Source organism: Dermacentor silvarum, chromosome 2 (genome assembly GCF_013339745.2).
Source record: "Dermacentor silvarum isolate Dsil-2018 chromosome 2, BIME_Dsil_1.4, whole genome shotgun sequence".
NCBI lineage: Eukaryota > Metazoa > Arthropoda > Arachnida > Ixodida > Ixodidae > Dermacentor > Dermacentor silvarum.
This window is the reverse complement of record NC_051155.1, coordinates 150,282,507-150,302,736: the sequence shown is the minus strand read 5'-3', so window position 1 is coordinate 150,302,736 and position 20,230 is coordinate 150,282,507. Positions and strand designations below refer to the sequence as shown.

Sequence of the window (20,230 nt, the reverse complement as noted above, 5' to 3'; positions counted from 1 at the left end):
GGGAAGCTTGCGTTCAAGTCACATTCATCCCACTTGACATGGCGTTTCGGTAGTTTAGCTGGTGGCTCCGGCTCGTTCTCGTCATCAGTTGGCTTTGAATAAGTGTCAACGACTCCAGCCCGAAGAGTGCTTCCTGGCAGACGGTCCATGTCGGTGCCTTCTTCATCACCGCTTTGTCCCTTTGTCACTACCGCCGCGGGATATTCAGGCGGAAGAATGGCCAAAGTCGAAGGCACATGTTCCCCAGCGTCAATACTGTTCCTAATGTCGTTGATCGTTTGCGGATGTCTTCTAGGGTAAAATGAACTGCAGGGAATCTGTTGACAGCAAGCGAAAAAAAAAGACGAATTTCTTCTATACGTCCATATGACTCTTTTAACGTTACTTTAGCGTTGCGCGCGAGATGCAGCGTGGACTCTTTTCGAACAGGTTTCTCAGCGGCGGTGACCGCTTGGGTTGGCTCAACAACTTCGTTTATCAATGTGAGACGCTGGAAATGAGATGCCTACTCTCTTTCCAAACCAGTTAGTTGTGGCACGCTGGGCATCTTCTTCGTGTTCGATGGTGCGCTTGCATTGTTTGGACCCAAAACAAACATTTTATTCCTTCTCTGAGCAGCTGCCCGCGCAGGACATCGACCGTAGCTAGCTGGATGGTCGCCGCCGCAGTTTTCACACACAGAGTTTTCTTTACTTGCACACGCCTTAAAGTCATGAGGTCCCCCCCCCCAGCGCTTGCACCTCTGTTCCCCACGACAGTACTCAGCGATATGTCCGAAGCGCTGACACTTAACACAGCGTGATGGTGTCTCCACGTAGCGCACAAGCTCGTGTGCGGTGAAACCAAGGTTGGTCTTCTCCGGGCGTTCAGAATTTGGAGCAAATGTGAGAACCACCGAGTTAGTGCGCCTTGACTCGCCTTCAGATAAGGAAGTTTGGGCCCGACGGATGATTCTTCTTGCATGGAATACTCCCTGAGGTCTCAGGTAGGTGAGCAGCTCTTCATCTGAGTACCATTTTGGAACTCCTCTGACAATGCACTTGTTTCTCACATAACTGTGTTGGACACGGGCAGATATGGCTATGCCGCCGATATTCTTGGTCTCTAGAAAGATGTTCGCTTGTGCTTCTGTCTCTACATCTAAGAGCAATGCTCCCTAAGCTGTGAAGTGGCTCTTCACTGGTGCTCCACCAAGAAACGCTTCAAGCTCAGAATACAGGACGATAGGATTCACTTGTCCTAAGTTAGCTAAGAGCAATGCTCCCTAAGCTGTGAAGTGGCTCTTCACTGGTGCTCCACCGAGAAACGCTTCAAATTCAGAATACAGGACGATAGGGTTCACCTGTCTTAAATTAGCTCTTTCGGATGCTGCAGTGATTAACACTGGAATGCCCTCCGCCCTGTCTTTACGATGGCGCACAATTCGGAAACCACCCTCGTCCATGTGTAGGTCTGAAAGGTTCGCCACGTTGTCGTCCTGGATGATTGTTGACTCGTCTTCAGATTCACCAGTGTCTCGTCGTTTGCAGTCAGGCTGGCTTGTACAAACCATCTGGCGTTTCTGACCCGGTGTCACGCCTCGGGAGGTTATGGCGGAGTGCTCGTCGGCGCCATCTTGGGTCCTTCTAGCACCTTGTGAGCCGGAGGGTGGCGCAGCACCCGTCGGTCTCTGATACGGAAGGTAGCTTTTCGAGTCGACCGACGTCTTGAACAGTTCTGACCCGTAAGATTACAAGATAATAACGATAAATGTAAGCAGAGCTACTCAGACCTGGTTCCTGTGACTCTGAAGTAATATATAGCGACCTGCAGCATTCTCCCGCACCGACAACAAGCATCTCATTTTCTTGTTTGTTTTGGGTACCCGCTTCTTAAATTATTTCGTCCACCCTGGCCACTACGCGGGAATGGATGCAACCCCAGTGGTTAGGGTGCTTTATTATAATGGAAGGAAAGGTGTGGTTGTAATAAAACTCTTAATTTAAGTAACAATAAAACATTAAAGTTGCGAAGAGCCCTTCGGCCTCGGAGCTTCAGTTTCTCGGGACAGCCTGCTCTTGAGGATGGTGGAAGTCCCGCCAGTCGAGGACTGCGACGAGGTTCAGGTGGTAGTGATTCCGTCGTTGGATGCTTAGATATCCAGCACCATCCACCACTCTGTTACGGGGTATGTAGAAGGCGTTTATTGCAGGGAGCCGTAGGGCAAGTGGGTGCCAGTACTACACGTCGTCCTTCTCTTCCTTGCTGCTTTCCTAATATTGTTGTTGCTGCTGATGCTGCCACTCCACTAGCTTTGACGCACTGTAACAATATATATATATATATATATATATATATTGTGACAGTCGATCTTAGGTGCGTTTTGGGTTTACGCCTCAACAGGATGTGGGGCATCCAAGAGGTGTAAAGGAGGATGACGAAGTGTGGCTAGCTAGCTGAATCTCGATCGGCACTCTGCTGATCAAAGCCGTCGCGACTCACTCTACTTCGCTTATCAATAAACACCTTTTGTTGGCGTAACAGAGTGGTGGAGTGTGCTGGGTACGACACAACGTACCACGGAGCCGCAACATCTAGAACTTCGCCGGAGCCGCCGTCTTGCCGGGCTCTCGCCAACGACGTTCATCATGTCTCAGGACTGAAGTGCACAAACGCCAGCACCAGGTGTAACAGCTCAAAGGTCAACGCCAGTTGGACCTTTGCACCACTACATGGAACCACGCTCGTTCTCGGGAAAAGAGGGCGAAGATGTCGACGAGTGGCTGACGCACTACGCATGGGTGAGCTGTTACAACCGTTGGGACTCAGTCACTCAGCTTGAATATGTCGTACTGTTTCTGAGTGAGACAGCGCTGATGTGGTTTGAAAATCACGAATGACTCCCTGACAACGTGGAGCACTTCATGGAAGAAATGAAGGAGTGTTTTGGAGACTCCCACGCCAAACTGAAACGCGTGGAGCGAACCCTAGCTCAAAGAGCTCAGACTCCTGGAGAAACGTGCACTACGTACATCGAAGAGATCCTCAAGCTGTGCAAAATAGTGAATGCACAGATGTCGGAGGAAGACCGAGTAGGACATCTCCTTAAAGGAATTGCAGAAGATGTCTACAATTTCCTTATAGGCAAGGAACACGTTCATTCCGTCTCGGATGTCGTACGTCACTGCCGCACGTTTGAGACGTTCAAGACTCGTCGCATTGCGCCAAAATGTGGACGACTGGCGAATGTGACAACCGTTGCCAGCGTCGATGAGAGCCCGTCCGCCGATCTTTCGTCTACTATACGGCAGATCGTGCGTGAAGAACTGCGGCGACACGAGGTACTTTCGTGCAGCGTCATTGAACAACCTGCTGCCTACTCCCCGCAAAACACTGCGCCTGCAGCACCGTGCGCTCCATGGCAACCGTCGGTATGTGTCACGGTCATCAGCCACAGAGGAGCTCCATGGCCTCGTCAAGGCACATTTATGCCCGAACAACGACGAGAACACGCTCGCCCAGGCGGGTTTCCACGGAGACCGACTGTTTCTCCTGTTCAGCAGGTTCAGCCACATCACTTAGCCACACGATCCCCCACGAATGAGCGCTTCGAGGAGCCATTCATCGATCGTCGTTTACCTGTGTGCTACAGCTGTGGCGACTTGGGCCACATTGCCACGTACTGCAATCGCCGCCAACCACCGAGGTTCGACCGATCTACGATGTCAAGGCGGTACCGCGCTCCACTTGATAAAACATACTCACCCTCGCACACATATCCAGGAAGCAACCCTCACCAGCACCCGGGGACGCTGCGGAATCGTTCTCCAGCATCCAATCGTAGCTTGACACCACCACCCGCTCCTCGCGTAAGCCGATTGCCGTCTCCACGGCGTCGCTATCCGTCGCCACCTCCGGAAAACTAGTCAGCGCGGCCGTTGGAGGTGAGGTCGCTGGACAATCTTCGATGTCGACAGAGATACCTCCACCCATTTGTATGCTTAAGAATAAGGTGCCTGTACTGATTGACGCGGTTTCAACAATGGCCTTAGTGTACACGGGAGCAGCGGTTTCAGTGATGAGTCTTGCATTTAAAAGCCTCCTAGGAAGAAAAGGGATGTTTCGCTGGGACCGTGCTGATACGTTTCGTAGAGTGAGTGGGGAGTTGTTACGTCCTGTCGGGGTTTGCAATGTGGACGTTATCTTGGGCGGTCAAATATTTAACGCAGAGTTTGCAGTTCTGCCTCATTCTACGCATGACATAATCCTGGGCCTTGATTTTTTGAAACAGTGTGGTGCCACTGTCGACTGCAGAACGGGAGAAATTAGTGTAGATACGAGCTTTTCGACTGCGTTTACGCATGGCCCACCGAATCACGAAAGTGTGCTTTGTCTATCCAGCGATGCAGTTGTGCTTCCGTTATCTGCAACATGCGTTTCAGTCGCCAGTTTGCTTACCACTGACGGAACGTTTGACACTATCGTGGAGCCCGTTCATCTGCGCTGCATCAAGAGGAATGTGCTGATACCGCATTGCACGCTGTCAGTTGTTCACGGACGCACAAGCTTATGGACCGTAAACTGTTCCAGTGAACCTGCAATTCTACCACAGGGTCTGAAACTTGCCGCCTACCATCAAGTGTTGTGATCAAGTGTTGTCACTTGCCATTCTTACAGAAGCCCCCGATTCTTCGGATGAACGCCGTGTCGTTAATGCATGCCCTGCTGCGGACTCCTCCATTCTAACTATGGTGAATAAGTCACTCAGCACTTGCCAGCGTCAGGAAGTCGCAGATATTCTGCTAAAACACGCCGGACTGTTTGACTTTTCACAGCAAGAGGGGCCACCATCGTTTCCCCCTTCTCGTATACACCATCGCATAGATACGGGATCTGCCCAACCATTACGACAGAAGCCGTACAGAGTCTCACCGTCGGAACGCAAGGGGATCAAAGATCAAGTCCGCGAAATGCTAAATAAGAATGTTGTCCAAGAATCCTGTAGACCGTGGGCAGTGCCAGTGATCCTGGTTAAAAAGAAAGATGGCACATGGCGATTTTGTGTTGACTACCGTCGCCTCAACACCATCACCAAAAAGGACGTGTATCCACTTCCACGTATTGATGATGCCATCGACTGCCTTTCATCAGCATCTTACGTTTCGTCTGTTGACTTGAGGTCGGGGTACTGGCAGATCCCTATGCACAAAGCCGACAAAGAGAAAACGGCATTTGTAACACCAGGCGGTCTTTTTAAATTTAATGTGATGGCGTTCGGGCTCTGTAATGCGCCTGCGACTTTCGAGTGCTTCATGGACAACATCCTGCGTGGTCTGAAGTGGGAAGTGTGCATGTGCTATCTAGACGATGCAGTCATTATCGGGCGCACGTTCAGTGAGCACAACGCACGTCTCGACCTTGTGTTAGACTGCTTGGAAAAAGCGGGTTTGGTGCTCAACTCGAAGAAATGCCATTTCGGAGAACGCCAAACACTGGTTTTCGGTCATCTAGTGGACAAGGACGGCATAAGACCCGATCCAGCGAAGACTGCTGCTGTCGAAGCCTTCAAACAACCTCGCTCTGTAAAAGAGCTACGCAGCTTCCTGGGCCTTTGCTCCTACTTCCGCCGATTTATTCGTGGGTTTGCCAACATCGCGTACCCGCCGACATGCCTCCTGTAGAAGTGCGTTACTACTTTCTGTGGAGCAGAGCATAAGCTCTGGAGTGTTTGTTGCAGGCCTTGAGCTACTGATTGCAGTAGATAAACACGAATGCCTCCCTATCACGTTCGAAGCCGGCCACATGGTAGTGACACACAAGTAGGAAAACTATCCCGGAGAAGCCACCGATGCGATCTTCGTAGCCCAAGCACCTGCGTTTCTGTCACTGTGGTAAGCGTTCAAATCAAGAGATATTTCACGTCCAATTGTGCGGCATCCCATTCCTGCAGAATAATGGGGAGCAGGCATCACGATGTAGCGTGTGCAGGAATTTATTGAAAATCATAACTTTCGCAACGAGTACCGCTGTTTAGGTCTTTATTAGTACGACTAAATAGGTAGACGACGGCACCACGAGATGGTGCCAGCTACTGTTTTTACCTTGTGAAACGCGGAAATATATGAAAAGCAACAGAAAATCACAAAGCTGAAAACAAACGCATCATGAAGTGATAGTTACACAGGAAATCCTCTGAGGAAATTCTCTGCCAGCTCGGCGGCCTCAGCCTTAGTCTCGCCGATTGTGAAGACGGGGAATGTAAATTTGACCTTAAAAAATTTCGTTTTGCTCCTCACTCTATCAGACACTCATCAGTTCGGCAGAATTTTTTCATTGGGCTTTAGGATTTAGATAATTGTTAAAGCTGCAGTTATTCGGACATTTTCTAAAAGTTCATCAAGGACTTATACCAACTGCTGCATTTCCAAAGCTGTCGCCTTCCTTGACGAAGCGAAAGGCAGGTCTCCGTGCAGGCAGGAAAAAAAGAAGACGAGCAGCTTAAGTTGACAAAGGGAAGAGCAACAATTTGATATGCATTGGCGCGAGGTTTGTCAAGCCTTTCCCATCGGCTGTTATTGTTTCGTCATAAATGGGTAAAGCCCCGTATTTTGAAAAAAAAATAAGTGCTTTTTGTGGCGTGGCACGTGCATAACTATGTGACGTGGCATGTGCATGACACCTTGCGCGGCAAGGCCAAGCGGGAAAAACTGCGCGTCTGCCCACGCTACCTGAATGAAAAGGCAAAAAGATACACAAGAGAAAGTGGAGTAAAAATTAAGAAAAATTAAAGGCACCACCTGTACGTGTAGCCTTTCGCACTTTTGTAGAAGTACGAAAGTTTCGCACTGGTAGAAGGAAAAAACTAGTCGAGGTTTTTCAGATTAATTGATTGGATTTGGCATCTCAACGCTTCACATAAACAACAGGCGCTGTAACTGTTTTATCTAGGAGTGTTCCGCAAAGCTTCGACGGCGGCTAGTTGGCATGGCATCGTTCTGTTTGCTGCACAGGCTGCAACATACAGCCTCTTTTACAAATGACAAAAAGAGACTGACACACGTAACATCGGCCTGCCGCCGTTGTGCACATGTGTGTGATATGTGACATGACTAAAAGAGACTGATACATGTGACAAAAACAGACTGATACACATGTCACCTGGGCCTGCCGCCGAGGTGACATATTTGTGTGATACTTGACATAGCAAAAAGGGACTGACACATGTGGTCCTTTGTATAACAGCATAGCGCATTAAACAGAATGACTCTAGCAGCGCCTGTATTAGAAAATGTCGTTTGGAATGTTGACTGAAAGATTTGTACACGAGCATTTCCGCAGTTTAAAATGGCCGCCGAGGCTAGGAATGAAAGTGGTGACCTCGTCCTCAGAAGAAGAGTACCGCAGACAACGGCGCTGCTGCCGCAGCGAGCATTTCTCACTTGTGCTGATACCAATGTCGGGAATGGCCATCAGAAATGGTTCAGATACACAGCGTCTACAGAAGCCTTATTACCGCCCACAAGAAATAAACTCACTGATTCAAATGCTTATTCGCTGCCGCCATTTCATTTCTCTGATTATTCACGTACGTGCGTGTCTATTGAACCACACTTGTCCCCATCATTTGGATAACTTTCAGCCTTCGTTGGTTTCACCATTTAAATTTACAAACTATAGCACTCAACTTCGGTTAAACAAAATAGAAACAAGTTGACAAGTTTTACAGCGTAAGCTCTTATGGGCTCATTCTAATAGCCGTTTCGGTTCGCTTGTTGTCCGCCGCCGCCACCGCCGCCCCGTAACCGCTATCGCCCGAAATACGAAAAAAGTACCCGGTCTCCAGCCGGGATCGAACCCAGGCCCGCTACGTGGTAGTCGGATACTTCACCACAGAGCCACACAGGCGCTTGCTATCAGCGTCAGAAAAAGCCCCTATAAACACGCCCTAGGCAGGCGCGCAGCCGCAGACGACCCGAGCATCCGCCAGTATGGTGGCGCCATCTAGTTAATGTGCCTGCAAAAGCCGCATGCACAGGCACAGATGATGAGATGGAATTCAGACGAGGCGCCCAATAAACATGACCCCGATATCGGATGTGCGCCACGTATTCTGGGTACCTCTTCGGTACACGTTATGGTGTCTCCTCGGAAGGTACGAACCGCTGCTAAAGAAACGAATCGTAGAGCTACGTGCGCGGCTAGAATGAAGCATCATCGGGCTCAGCAGACTGCTGTGCAGAGAGCATTACCAACCGCAACTCGTAGTCGACGCCAGGCGGACCATTGAGATCGCTCTCGTCAAAATGATGTGAATAGACTTTGCCGCGAAGATCCTGTTGTGCGTGGTGCAAAAATTCCTATTTTTAAGCCGCTCGCTCCACAAGCTTACGCTGTGACTGTGCTGCGTGTGCCGCGCACGCCTGTGACTTTTTATTTTTGACGCGAAATGTCTTTCGTTTCGGTCAGCATAGGGATTCACTTGCTAAATCCGCATGTAGCGAAATGTAACGACAACATTAAACACTAATATCACTTATATCTTTGCAACCGTACTACTCACGCGCCTTACTTTGTTATCGTTGAGTAGACGAAAATAGCCATCACTCTTGCACATATGCATGATCGTGCACTGTCGCGTTACGCATGACAAAATAGTAGCTAAATTTAGACTCTCGCTCGGCGTTCTGAGAGGCGTAGCTCGTACATCTGTTGATTCACGCAGGAGTAATCATGTTGGAAGAGCTCACTCTGCCATAGCGGGTATAACGCATCAAACTCAAACCTGTGCTCTTGAGGAGCTATAAGGCTAGAAAGTGTGCAATTTGTAGCCGAATTTTGATGGTTGCTTGGCAATGGAACCCCCTCTTTCGACACGTAGCATCAAGAAATGACGTGAAGAGCTTCGGGGACCAAGACAGAGGGATGCTAATTCACGCCCACCAACTTTGGCCATGGCGGGCCCACTACAAATAGAGAGCGAGCACAAATACAAAATTATACCGTAGGACCACCAATAGCTTCATATGTATAAAGCCTGTAAATTGTGGAATGCGCGAATAAACGTCACTTGTGTATTTGCTTGCGACATTTCTGTACCATAGTGTCAATACACCTTCAGCATCCCACAGAAGACGTTTCGTGGACCTTACTGCGGCTGAGTTTCCGATACAGCCTACCCGGTAACATTTCTTTCTGTCTTAGGCGATAGCCAACTCCAGTAAAACTGTGCCCGTTGATTATTCAATTATACCTTTTCAGTTTCACTTCCAGCATAGCGTATATTCACTTAAAGGTTCTTACCAGTCTGACTGCGGGCCAACTTGGCCCCAGAACAGCTTGTAATCTAATGAATAAGTGGGAAAAGTCTACAGTACGGTGGTACATTCTCGCTCATGCGTCTATGTAGTGCATGCTTGCCTCTCGAAGCCCAGCATGTCGCCACGTCAAAGTGCTCTTTATTCGCAACGTGCTTCTACTAGACTGCCCGAATTCGTTATGCTCAAGTTGTTTACCTGGAGAATCACTCACATTTATGAGTTGCCGAAGCGACCTCTTCCCAATTAAAAAAAAAATATGCGCGAACTGGTTGCTGAAAGCTGGCCTTATCTGATATCAGCTCTTTCTTGAGAAGAGAGAGAGAAAAGTCATAAGGAAAAGACAGGGAGGTTAAAGCTCTTTCTTGAAATGAGCAAAGTGGTAATAGAGCTGGTATTTTAAAGGAGACCCTCATCTGATTATACATCCAACATCATCACGCGGCTCTCTCGAGCAAACACTCTCTTTTATGCGCTCCAGTGTTCACTTTCAATATGTTTGCTAGCTTAGAGATGGCCGTTTATAAAGACGTCGCCAATTTTTTTCTGATAACATGCATTATAACATGTCATACCATGTTATAACATACATTATAACATACACTATACGGCATGCGGTTATAAACAGGATTCGGTCAAAGGGAAAGCGCGATGGGACAACATACACGCCCACAGCCTCGACCTCGTCACAGATCCGTTACAGCCCATGATGAAGGGTACTAGTGTCGCGGTAGACACGACCCCCGACCTCATCCTTGTCAAAGGGCGGATCCGAGCCACATGGTGCAACGCGCAATAGGACCTAGGGAGTGATCATAGGAGTGTAGAAATAGCAGTAGAAGGGGGACCCTAGTTACCCAGCACGAGGAAGGTAGAAGCTTTTAACTGGGACTTGTTTAGAGCAATCAGGGACGATGCAGGCCCCATTTCAGATATTTCAAAGTGGAACGAGGGAGTACTGCGGACAGTCAGAGATGCTACCAATGCAGCCGATATACAAAGGGAAGAGGAGGTTCTTGACAGGAAATTATTAAATCCTTGGCGTAGGAAAATAGGGCTCGAAGATAGTATGAAACAACGTAAATGAGATCTGAATATTAGGAAACAATTATCAATTATCAAAACTCTATGAGGAGATCGAAGAAGTTGCGCTCGAACTCACGAGACAGGATTGGGGTAGCATATGTGACCAAATGGACAAAAGCATGAGCCCAGCTAGGGCGTGGCGGCTCCTTCGTCACCTTCTATCCCCAGAGAACAAGAAATCAGCCTCTAAGCAACAACTATAGAACTACTCATGTATCAGTTTAAAAGCAGCAAAGGAGAGCTGTTAGCGCAAATAAAAAATTTTTACGTAAGCTCGACAGGCCCTGAACCGTTGCCAGCGTACACAGGGGCGCAGATTCCTGAATTAGACGCCCCGATTTCTATTTCGGAGGTCAGGGCTGAAATAAATAGACTCCGAAGCAAGTAGGTGGCAGGGCCAGACAAGGTATCTAACAAGATGTTGAGAAATGTGGATGACAGGTCGATCAAAAATGTGGTTGAATACTTGCAGGAATGTTGGGAGCAGGCCTCCATTCTGCAGGAATGGAAGCTTTCCGACCTTGTTTTTATTCCTAAGCCTGGCAAAAACTGGGTTTTGAAAACCTACGACCCATTTCACTCACCTCCTGCGTGGGCAAACTTATGGAGCACGTGGTGCAAACACGTCTCAATAAGTACATGGAGGACAAAGGGTTGTACCGGGACACCATGTTTGGCTTCAGGTGGAGGCTGGCGGCCTCCGATGTAATGCTACAACTAAAAGAGCAAGTCCTAGATAAAAACACAAGGGACACGAGAGTGATCCTTGGATTGGATGTTGCGAAAGCTTTTGACAACGTAAGGCACGTATCTATATTAGAGAACCTTAGCTCCCTTCATGTGGGCAAGAAAGTATATGACTATGTCAGGGATTTCTTTACGGATAGGAGAGTGACTCTAAAGATGGGGGAAGAATCCATCGAGAATAGATAACTAGGAAACAGAGAGACGCCCCAGGGGTCTGTGCTATGGCCGACCCTTTTCAATGTGGTGATGGTGGGACTCCCGGAGAAACTCATGGCGATAGAAGGAATCAATCACAGCATATCTGCCGACGACCTAACATTATGGACATGTAAAAGTAGTGACGGACAGATTGAGGAATGCCTGCAAGCTGCCATACGAATAATAGAAAAGTACCTGAAACCAAAGGGGCTTAGGTGCTCGGCTGAGAAACGGAAGTTCTGTTTCTAAGACAACATGGAAAGAGGCGCTATGGGCGGAACGATATGGCGAACATCCACTTCCTTGTCTACGGAGAAAAGGTCCCCGTGGTAGACAACATTCGGGTATTAGGCCGTTTTTGCCATTCAGGCGAATGGCAAAAATTCTCACGTGATTTTGCGACTGGAAACCTGCGCGAACCAAACGCGTCGGCTCATAAGAACGATATCGAACAGAAAATCCGACATGAAGGAGGCGAATCTGCTGCGACTAGCGCAAGCTTTCATCATCAGCAGAGTGGTATATGTCATTCCCTATGTCAAACTAGGGGTAGCGGATAGAGCACTGCACGGGCCGATTTTTTCAGCCCGGGCCCGGCCCGGGCCCGTTTTCACGTTGGGCGGCCCGCTAGAGCCCGACCAAAAGTTTTATGGCGAGACCCGGGCACTGCCCGGGCCCGGAAATAATCTACGTTACCCGCCCGGCCCGGCCTGCCACCCCTTTACCTTAGGTCCGAGCCCGGCCCGAGCCCGGCTCCAAACCGGCCCGAACCGGGCCCGAAACCGAAAAAGACATGCTTTTCAGAGTCGAGACGCGCGAGGATAACTCGCTGCACGTTACATGCAGACCAACAGAAAGTCCGAGCCCGGCCCGGGCCAGCGTCAGAAAACTTTGGCCCGGCCCGGGCCCGGATCAAAAAGCACATGCCGTGCCCGAGCCGAGCCCATGAAAGAACTGCCCTACCCGTCCCGGCCCGGCCCACGGGCCGGGTCGGGCCCAGGCTTTCGGGTAAGCCCGAGCCCGTGCAGTGCTCTAGTAGCGGAACGCAAGAAAATTGATATCATAATACTGAAAGGCATCAAAGTAGCGCTTGGCCTCCCTCTGAACGTGTCCACGGACAAGTTAATGCAACTCGGAGTGTCTAACACGCTCGAGGAACTCGTTGGGGCGGCGGTCACAGCACAGCATCACTAACTACTCGGGACAAAGACTGAAAGAAGGGTACCAGAGAGCCTGGGATATCAGCCCAAGCAGGAGCAAAGACGTTCGCGGGATAGAAACAAGCCCGTCAGGGACAAATTTAATGTTCCGCCACTACCCAAAAACATGAATCGAGCATTTCACGAAGGTAGAAGGAAGGATAGAGTGAAGGCCTTGCAGGTCAAATACCAAGCCAGGAACGACAGTCTTGCACGTGGACGCGGCTACATATAGAAATAGGACTGCCCACGTGTCGGTAAAAGTCAAGGAGGACGCATCCCCGGTGTCTTGCTGTACGCTCAGCGGGGTCACCACCATAGAGGCTGAAGGGATGGCCATAGCCCTCGCGGCTAGTCACCCAGGGGGCAAGGAAGTCGTCAGCGATTCCAAAAATGCCATTAAAAACTACGAATCAGGACTGGTTATGGCAGCCGCCACACATATCTTAAATGGAGTGAGGGGGCCCACGGAGTGACTATTTGCTCATGTGGGCGCCCGCGCACCAGGGTTTTAGGCGAAACGAAGCCCACAAGGTCGCCCAAGGTCTCGTATTCTGGTCGGCATCTTGTGTACTTCAACCCGCTGAGGACGTAAACAGAAATAAGGAACTCAGAACCTATCAGGAAATGACTACGCATTACAGACTTTTCCGGCGGCGGATCGCACGCTTAGTAAGAAAGAAGTAGAATGGCGGAAACTAGAGACAGGGGTCTTCCCAAACCCCGCGTTACAGTAAATTCCATCCAGAACTCTGCAAACCACAGTGCAGATTCTGCAATGAAGTAGCGAATATAGAACACATGGTGTGGACGTGCGAAGCAATACATGATAGCTCAAACATGATAGAATCCTGGGAGACCTTAGTACGCAATCTGGACAGCAAGACTTAACCGAAATCATCAGCCAAGCTCTAGCTGCCACTGAGACCTTCGGAATCTCGGCCGACGGATAGAGGCACTGCGGAGGAAGACCGTCTTCTGCAGCATTAATTGACTGGTGGAAATAAATGTTATTTCTCTCTCTCTATCCCGAACAACTGCCACGTTCATGAAGTTGCAGAGTTGCACGGCTTTCCCAAAAATATCGGAAAGCACCACCTTCATGGTCATCTCCTAATTCGTTTCAGCACCGGTACAACTAAAATACATTGCCCACACTTGGCACAACAAACACTCAGGGCTAATTTCCAACAACAAATTTCGGTTTTTAATGCATTCTTAGGGCACTTCAGGCACCTTATGGGGGCCAAGTACTTATCTCTGTATGTTTGTATCCGTGCAGAATCTTCAAGCGTATGCCGGTGACCGTTCAGGTCTGGGTACTTCCAGCTTGACAGTCACAGTGCGGCAAAAAGTATATTTCTCATTTCACAATTTTATTTTGAGATAAATGAGAAGCTAATTACAAATCCCATAAATTTTGATAGAGCTGCTTTTATGCATGCGTATCCAATCAAAAAAATTGAGGAAGGTCATCCCACTTCGTATGTCATTCTCAACAACTGCAGCATGGCGGCCGCATTTCAATGGAGGTGAAATGCAAAAATGTCCGTGTGCTTGCGTTGTAGTGGAGGTTAAAGAACCCCAGGTGATCAAAATTAATCAGGGGGCCTTCATCACGGCGTGCCTCATAATCAGCACTGGTTTTGGCACGTGAACCCCCGACAGAAGATGAACCTCTGCCGGTCTGCCAGACATTCGTACATTACCCGTGAACTACGCCAGCTGCTTCAAGCTAGCCGCAAACATTCACACAGGGTTTCACTCGCGGGTCCCTTCAAGCGCAGATGTGCATATTAGGCTCCTGTTAGATGAATGTCCTAATGGACTTGGCACATTTGTTCCAATTAAAACGTTTCGCGTTATGCATACGTTTCACATGAAATTCGATAGAGATCGCCTCTGGCTCTCTGCCAGAAGTGCCATTCAAAGACAGTCGTCCCCTCTATTCAAATCATTTTGTAAAGTAAAAAATTTGTCATGACAAGCTATTATGCGCTTAACTTCAAGCATGAGCTTTGTAACTCGCATATGCTTCGCGTGTTGTACGGCCTGGGGCCAGTAGAAGTAGTAGTTGCATAGCCGTTGTCTAGGTGGGCAGGTTGAAGCAAAGCCTGGCGCTGTACCTCAACGCCTAAGTGCTCGTATGGCCTGAAAAGGGGACAAAGGCTAAGCAATGTATGCCAGAGATAGGATCTTTTGTCAACATGACACCCTTACTAAGCTTTACCCAGTGTATAGGAAGAGCGTCACATAGAAGAAAGGGTGTCGAATATTAGAAGCATGTAATATGAAAGCGTTGGCATTTCTTAGCTTGTTCAGTTTCAAACCTCAGCTCCATCTACTTATCTACTACGAGAAAGGCGTGGTAGAGAGCCCGCGGCGCCCCGTTTCTCAGTTTCCTAGTGCCCCTGTATATGCTCCCGCAGGGAGAAAGGTTGAGCAAAGGTCCGCCGTTATGTTCCAGCTATGCAGTGAATCACTCCACGCGCGCAGGAGGCAAATGCCGCTTGGTGTTTCATTTTTTTTTCTCTGCTGGTGGCGAGCTACATGCGGCAATTGTTCGCCAACGCTGAGCAAGATGGCACTCTTTAATGCAGGCTACGCTCGAACCACCGGTGTAGCCGGAGTGGGGTAGGGTTCCAACCCTCCGAAATTTATACTTTGTATGTACATATATACACGCACATACACAAACACACGCACGAACGTACATATAGGTGGGTATGACCCACCTCCCGGAAATAATATCCCGACTAGCCCGTGGCTCGAACAGATCAAAAGTTTGCGAACAAACTCGCAGTACCTTGCAACAAAAAGCGGTGCAATGTTTTTCAACATGCATATGAAGTTTCCTCGGCAAGGCCGAAAGGCAAAAAATGTTATAAATGGTGCTTAAAGAAAACTTAACACACACAGTGGTGACTCGCGTGAGCGCATTTTGGCGGCCGAAAGGAGCCAAATAATGATCGTCGCCAAGACAACCATCGTGCCTGCAGTTATGTCAGTGACCGTTAACAGAGCGTCATTTGTCACTAACCGTCGTTCACAGCAGCTGCACGTTTTTCGATATATGCGGTGCAAATATGTAGATTTAAACGCATTTCAAATGTTCACATGCGCACAATTTACGCAAAGCTTATTTTACGATTCATTCATACCGCAGACTAAACAGCTGCTTCGTAGATCAAATCTGCAAGCAGAAAAATATTCAAGATGCAGGAGTTTCCAGAACAAAGTTATTTCGTACCAGGGAATAGATGGTCAATGTCTTCGGGCAGCAGAACAACAGTACTGGTTCTTGGAGCCTTGGGGGTGAGAATTCAAGGCAAATGGAAAAGCAACAAGCGATTAAAAGTAACAACAGGTTATTTTTACTGCACTTATTACATCATGAAGGCAAACGTGCAAAGTAATTATTCACACATTGCAGACTGTAATTTGACAACACATTTTTCATGATCTCTTCACACTAGTCAGAGCAGAAGAACTAGTATTTGAAGACAGTGTATCAAGTCAATAAAACCATTAAAGCAGGCTCTCGTCACAAAGCTAATTTACAAAGCTTTGCGACCTAAAGCATCAGAGGCAAGGAAAATTTGCACCATTCAACATTACATTCATTCCACTCCCGCCCACAGAAAACAGCGTCTGGCTTCAGACGTTTTCTGTATTGCAGGCCAAGCTCAAACTGGTATTTTGTAAAGTGGTCCGGCACAAAACAGTTTCAGTGATCAGTAAACACAACCGCAGAAACATGTGTAATATTCAACAGTTGTGCTTTGTCTGATACCTATCAGACGCCTGCGAGACTTGTAAATATAGAACGACTGAAGTAGTGCAGATTCCAACCCTCTGTATGTCTGTAGATGACCCTCGACTCCAACAAGAGACTGCTGGACATTAATGTCGATTTACTATAATACAGCGCTTACTAAACACACAGGCAGAATTTCACATTCCACATTTCGACTAAGGCCAATCGCACCAGCAAGATATCGCAGGCAGGAAATGCTGAAGCTATCACTGTGGTCTCATAAGCGGGAGGGTGCGAGGTTTTCACTTACTCCAAAACAATGAACACTAGCCCATCAATCAGAAAGCCAACAAAAAATAACAAAAAGCAGAGGAGAGAAAAACCAGGATGCAATGGGAAAATTGTTTCGGCTAGTATTTACTCTGTTTTGAACAAACTCTTCTATGCCCGCCTAGTTGAAACAATCCTACAAGCAACATAGCTAATTGGGCGAGTTGGTAGGTTAACATTCGTGGCGTATATGTGCAGCGCGACACAGACGTGTCGTTCATTCTTTGTCTCGAGTCTTTGTCGCGCTGCACATATACGAAAAAAATCGTACAAGTAAACAACCTCTCACGTCTGGCGTACGCCTCTCAGTGTTAACAGGGGTGTTACTCGAGATAAATGTTGCTTTATGGGTAAAGAAGGGGAACTCACCTCGCATGTCCTGATCCCTTTCGGCGCCGGCAATACGCAATAGCCATACCAGTCGCTGGCGCACGTCTGTCCGTCCGCACGGCACCGAGTAAAAATCTTTGCCACCGTCCTTGTGGTTTGTGCAGTCTGGTGTGCTGCACCCCGTCATACAGCACTACAAGTGTCAATATGTTGTGTTTCGTATCACTTTACTAAGGCCCTTGACTTAATATTGACGAATAACGTACATGAAACCAGCAGCTGATGAATGAAACGACCGCTCGACGTACACTCGACGGTCCGCTGATTGCAATGGTGATGGCACTGATGGAAACGACGAGTCGGCTTCGCGCCAGTAAAGTTGGCGTCACAATAGTGCAGCTGGACATTTGACGTCACGTTGCACCACGTGATAGCGGTCGGCGAATAGCGGTGCGAGTGGCGTCGGAAAAGTTATGCGCAACTATGCTCCCTGTGGGAGCATATACAAGAACACTACAGTTTCCTGCTGGTGCCGCCGTTCGCATGCGCAGAGATTACCGGCGCGCTAGAAGGTAGTTTCTCGAAGCGCTGTAAGTTCTACCAATGAAAAAAAGACAATTAATTTACCGGGACACAAAGCTCCGTTCCCTTGAATATCACCAGATGGTCTTGCCCGTAGGGAATGTGAGCCATTCGTGAACTGAAACCCACTAACAAGCCAATTGATTGTGGCCACAAAATTGCGGAGTTTCATGGAGGAAGCAGGAACCTCACACGCCACAGCGGTCGAGTGAGCTGGATATCGGGAACGGAAACACCTAGCCTGTCAAAATAGTCATCCCTTAAGTGCCTCAGAAGCAACAGCACGGCGACGTAAGCGAGATTATTCATCTGTTCGAGCCGCAGCAGCACAATCAAAACGACGTAGACGCGACAACCCTGCAGTTCGAGGCGCAGTGTCGATCGCAGAGGCCGCAGAGCGAGAGTTCATGACCATGCGGTTTGACCATCCGAGGCAGAAGCCAGGTGTAGGAGTCGGCAAGCAAATACACCAATCAAGACACAGGCTTCAATGAAGGCATTCACGAAACATTCTCTGGCCAACCCCTTCGGCTACAAGAGCTCGGTGGGCTATGGGTTGCACTTCAAGAATGATATCTCTGCCGTCTCTCTGCCTCACCAGGCGATACTCTCGTTTGAGTTTCCCGACAGTGACCTCTTGATGTTTCGGCTGTACTCCTGGTGTCTGCAGTCGGTTCCGAAACACCAAATACCAAATCTGCTCACAACATGACTACAAGTAACCACATAAGCCTCCTCACCTCCCTCGTCTCAGCAACACGTGCGAGAGACGAATTTCCGCCAAGATCTCTGAGCCGAGATCAACCTCCCTTCCAAATTAACGATTTGATCTCAAACATTCAGCATATGCAGCTGCAAGTTGGAATCAGCTAGCACACGACAGTATATTGGAGATCGCAGGGAGAGGCCTTCGTCCGGCAATGGACATAAATGTGGCTCATGATGATGATGATAAGTCGGCATATAACTACGCACGTTAGCGATCAAAAGACTGCCATCACTACTATAAAATAAAGGCCACAAAACAGAACATGTCTGAATTCGTCCGTCCTCGCACACAAACATTCGCGTTACACACTCGTAACCCTCAAGTGCGTTTTTTTGCCTCTCTTTATCTAGCAGTGTTTCTATAACTGCGAGAGCGGCAGGAGATGCTTCGAGGCCGCGCAGCCATGGTCGCATCATGTGTCCAGATCTTGAAGGCTTTGGACGGTGACGAAACTTGTTTCAAGCTTTGCCTCTTCTTCAGTTTTGGCATTCATCATTTCCAGACCGGATATGTCGTAGATAGACGAGCGTGAACGAAACAGTAAAGGCAATATTCACATAACGTTATTATTACAGTTTTTTCATCTATGCTTTCTACATGGCAATGTACTTTGGGTATTGTGCAATAAGCTTTTGTATCCTATCCGCGAAGAGGTGTTTGGTTGTTCACGAAGCTATGTCCGCAGCGTTAGCTGGACCTCGTAATCTGACTTGAACCAAAGACAACGCATTGCTTCAGTTGAACTGCCACAAGTGTGGTAATTCCCTGGCGCCAGATCAGCGCTGTATGAACGATGGGGAAGCTCTAACGGCCTACGATGGATGTTCACCAGTTGGACTCCCTTTGAGAACAAAAAATCAGAGGCCTGCGTGGCACACGCAGAACAGCCACTCCAAGTATACACGAGGTGACGTCAAGCAGTCCCACTCTTCGTCTATACCCAGGAAAACGCAAGCTTCCCTATAGTTTTCTATTTATCCTCTTCAATAATAACGTTGGTCACTAAGTATGCAACCACTCTTGGCCCATCCCCCCGAATGGATGTGCCACAGTAACACGAATGCCCAATGTATTACATTATTTATATAGGCGGGATACTACGCTGTTCCATGCACCTCTCATCAGAATTCTTCTCTACATAAGCATCGTACATCTACTTCAACCTTGCAACGCAGACAGGTAACAGTACAGTCAACGTCGTTGTGCCGGCACTACTGCTGCTTCGGATCATTTAGATTCCAATGCTTGGATATGCTTGTCATCTCTCTTTCGTACGGGGGAGGGGAGATTGGACTGTTACGAGAAGGGGTGCACGGTTTAGAAATAAATAAATTACGAGCCACATTAGATTTCAATGAAGGAGCAATTTAATATTTGGTACAAATGACCAAACGCTCCAGAAGTGCGTTAGATGTTGTCCAACACGCCCTTGCACGTTTCGTCGTCGAAAACCGCTACCGCCATGTCGCAGTTGTCCTCAAACTGGTCAAGGCATTCCTGCGGGAGATTGTGTATTGCATCCTTGGTGACCCATAGACCGCAGCCTGCAAAGGGCAAAAACAAGTAGTTACCGCTGTGAGTGCTGCTCGAGCGTAACAGAAAATCAAAATTCTTGCACGATGTAAAGAATTGAACTGGTGACCACACGTAGACGTGAACTCTGCGTTATCACAGGTTACTCCCGTGTTTTTTTTTTCTTGCACCCTCAGTACGTGTATTTTTAACGCAACAGCGTTACTAAAGTTGCTGGTACCTTGCCTTACTTTCTTGGCAAAGTTATTGCTCAGAATATTGAGAATGACAAAACAAAACACCGATAGAGCATGCCTTTTGTGTTAAATCTCAGACTGAAATATAAAGAGCGAAACAATAACAGAAACCTAAAAAATGATGCATATTTTTGGCACACCTGTGCACTATCTCGGAGATCGACTAAAGC

The 20,230-nt window shown here is 48.3% G+C and overlaps 1 protein-coding gene across 7 annotated transcripts in view; it reads right to left on the bottom strand.

The window, feature by feature from the left end:
- Positions 1–20,230, bottom strand: part of LOC119441915 (uncharacterized) — a 130,183-nt gene that overhangs the window by 19,316 nt on the left and 90,637 nt on the right. For 5 of the 7 annotated variants that reach the window (XM_049661723.1, XM_049661724.1, XM_049661722.1 and 2 more), the window contains exon 5: positions 19,750–19,835. The exons of the other annotated variants lie outside the window; for them this stretch is intronic. In XM_049661723.1, coding sequence (XP_049517680.1) covers positions 19,750–19,835 — 86 coding nt within the window. The remainder of the gene's footprint in view (positions 1–19,749; positions 19,836–20,230) is intronic. 7 annotated transcript variants of the gene reach the window in all.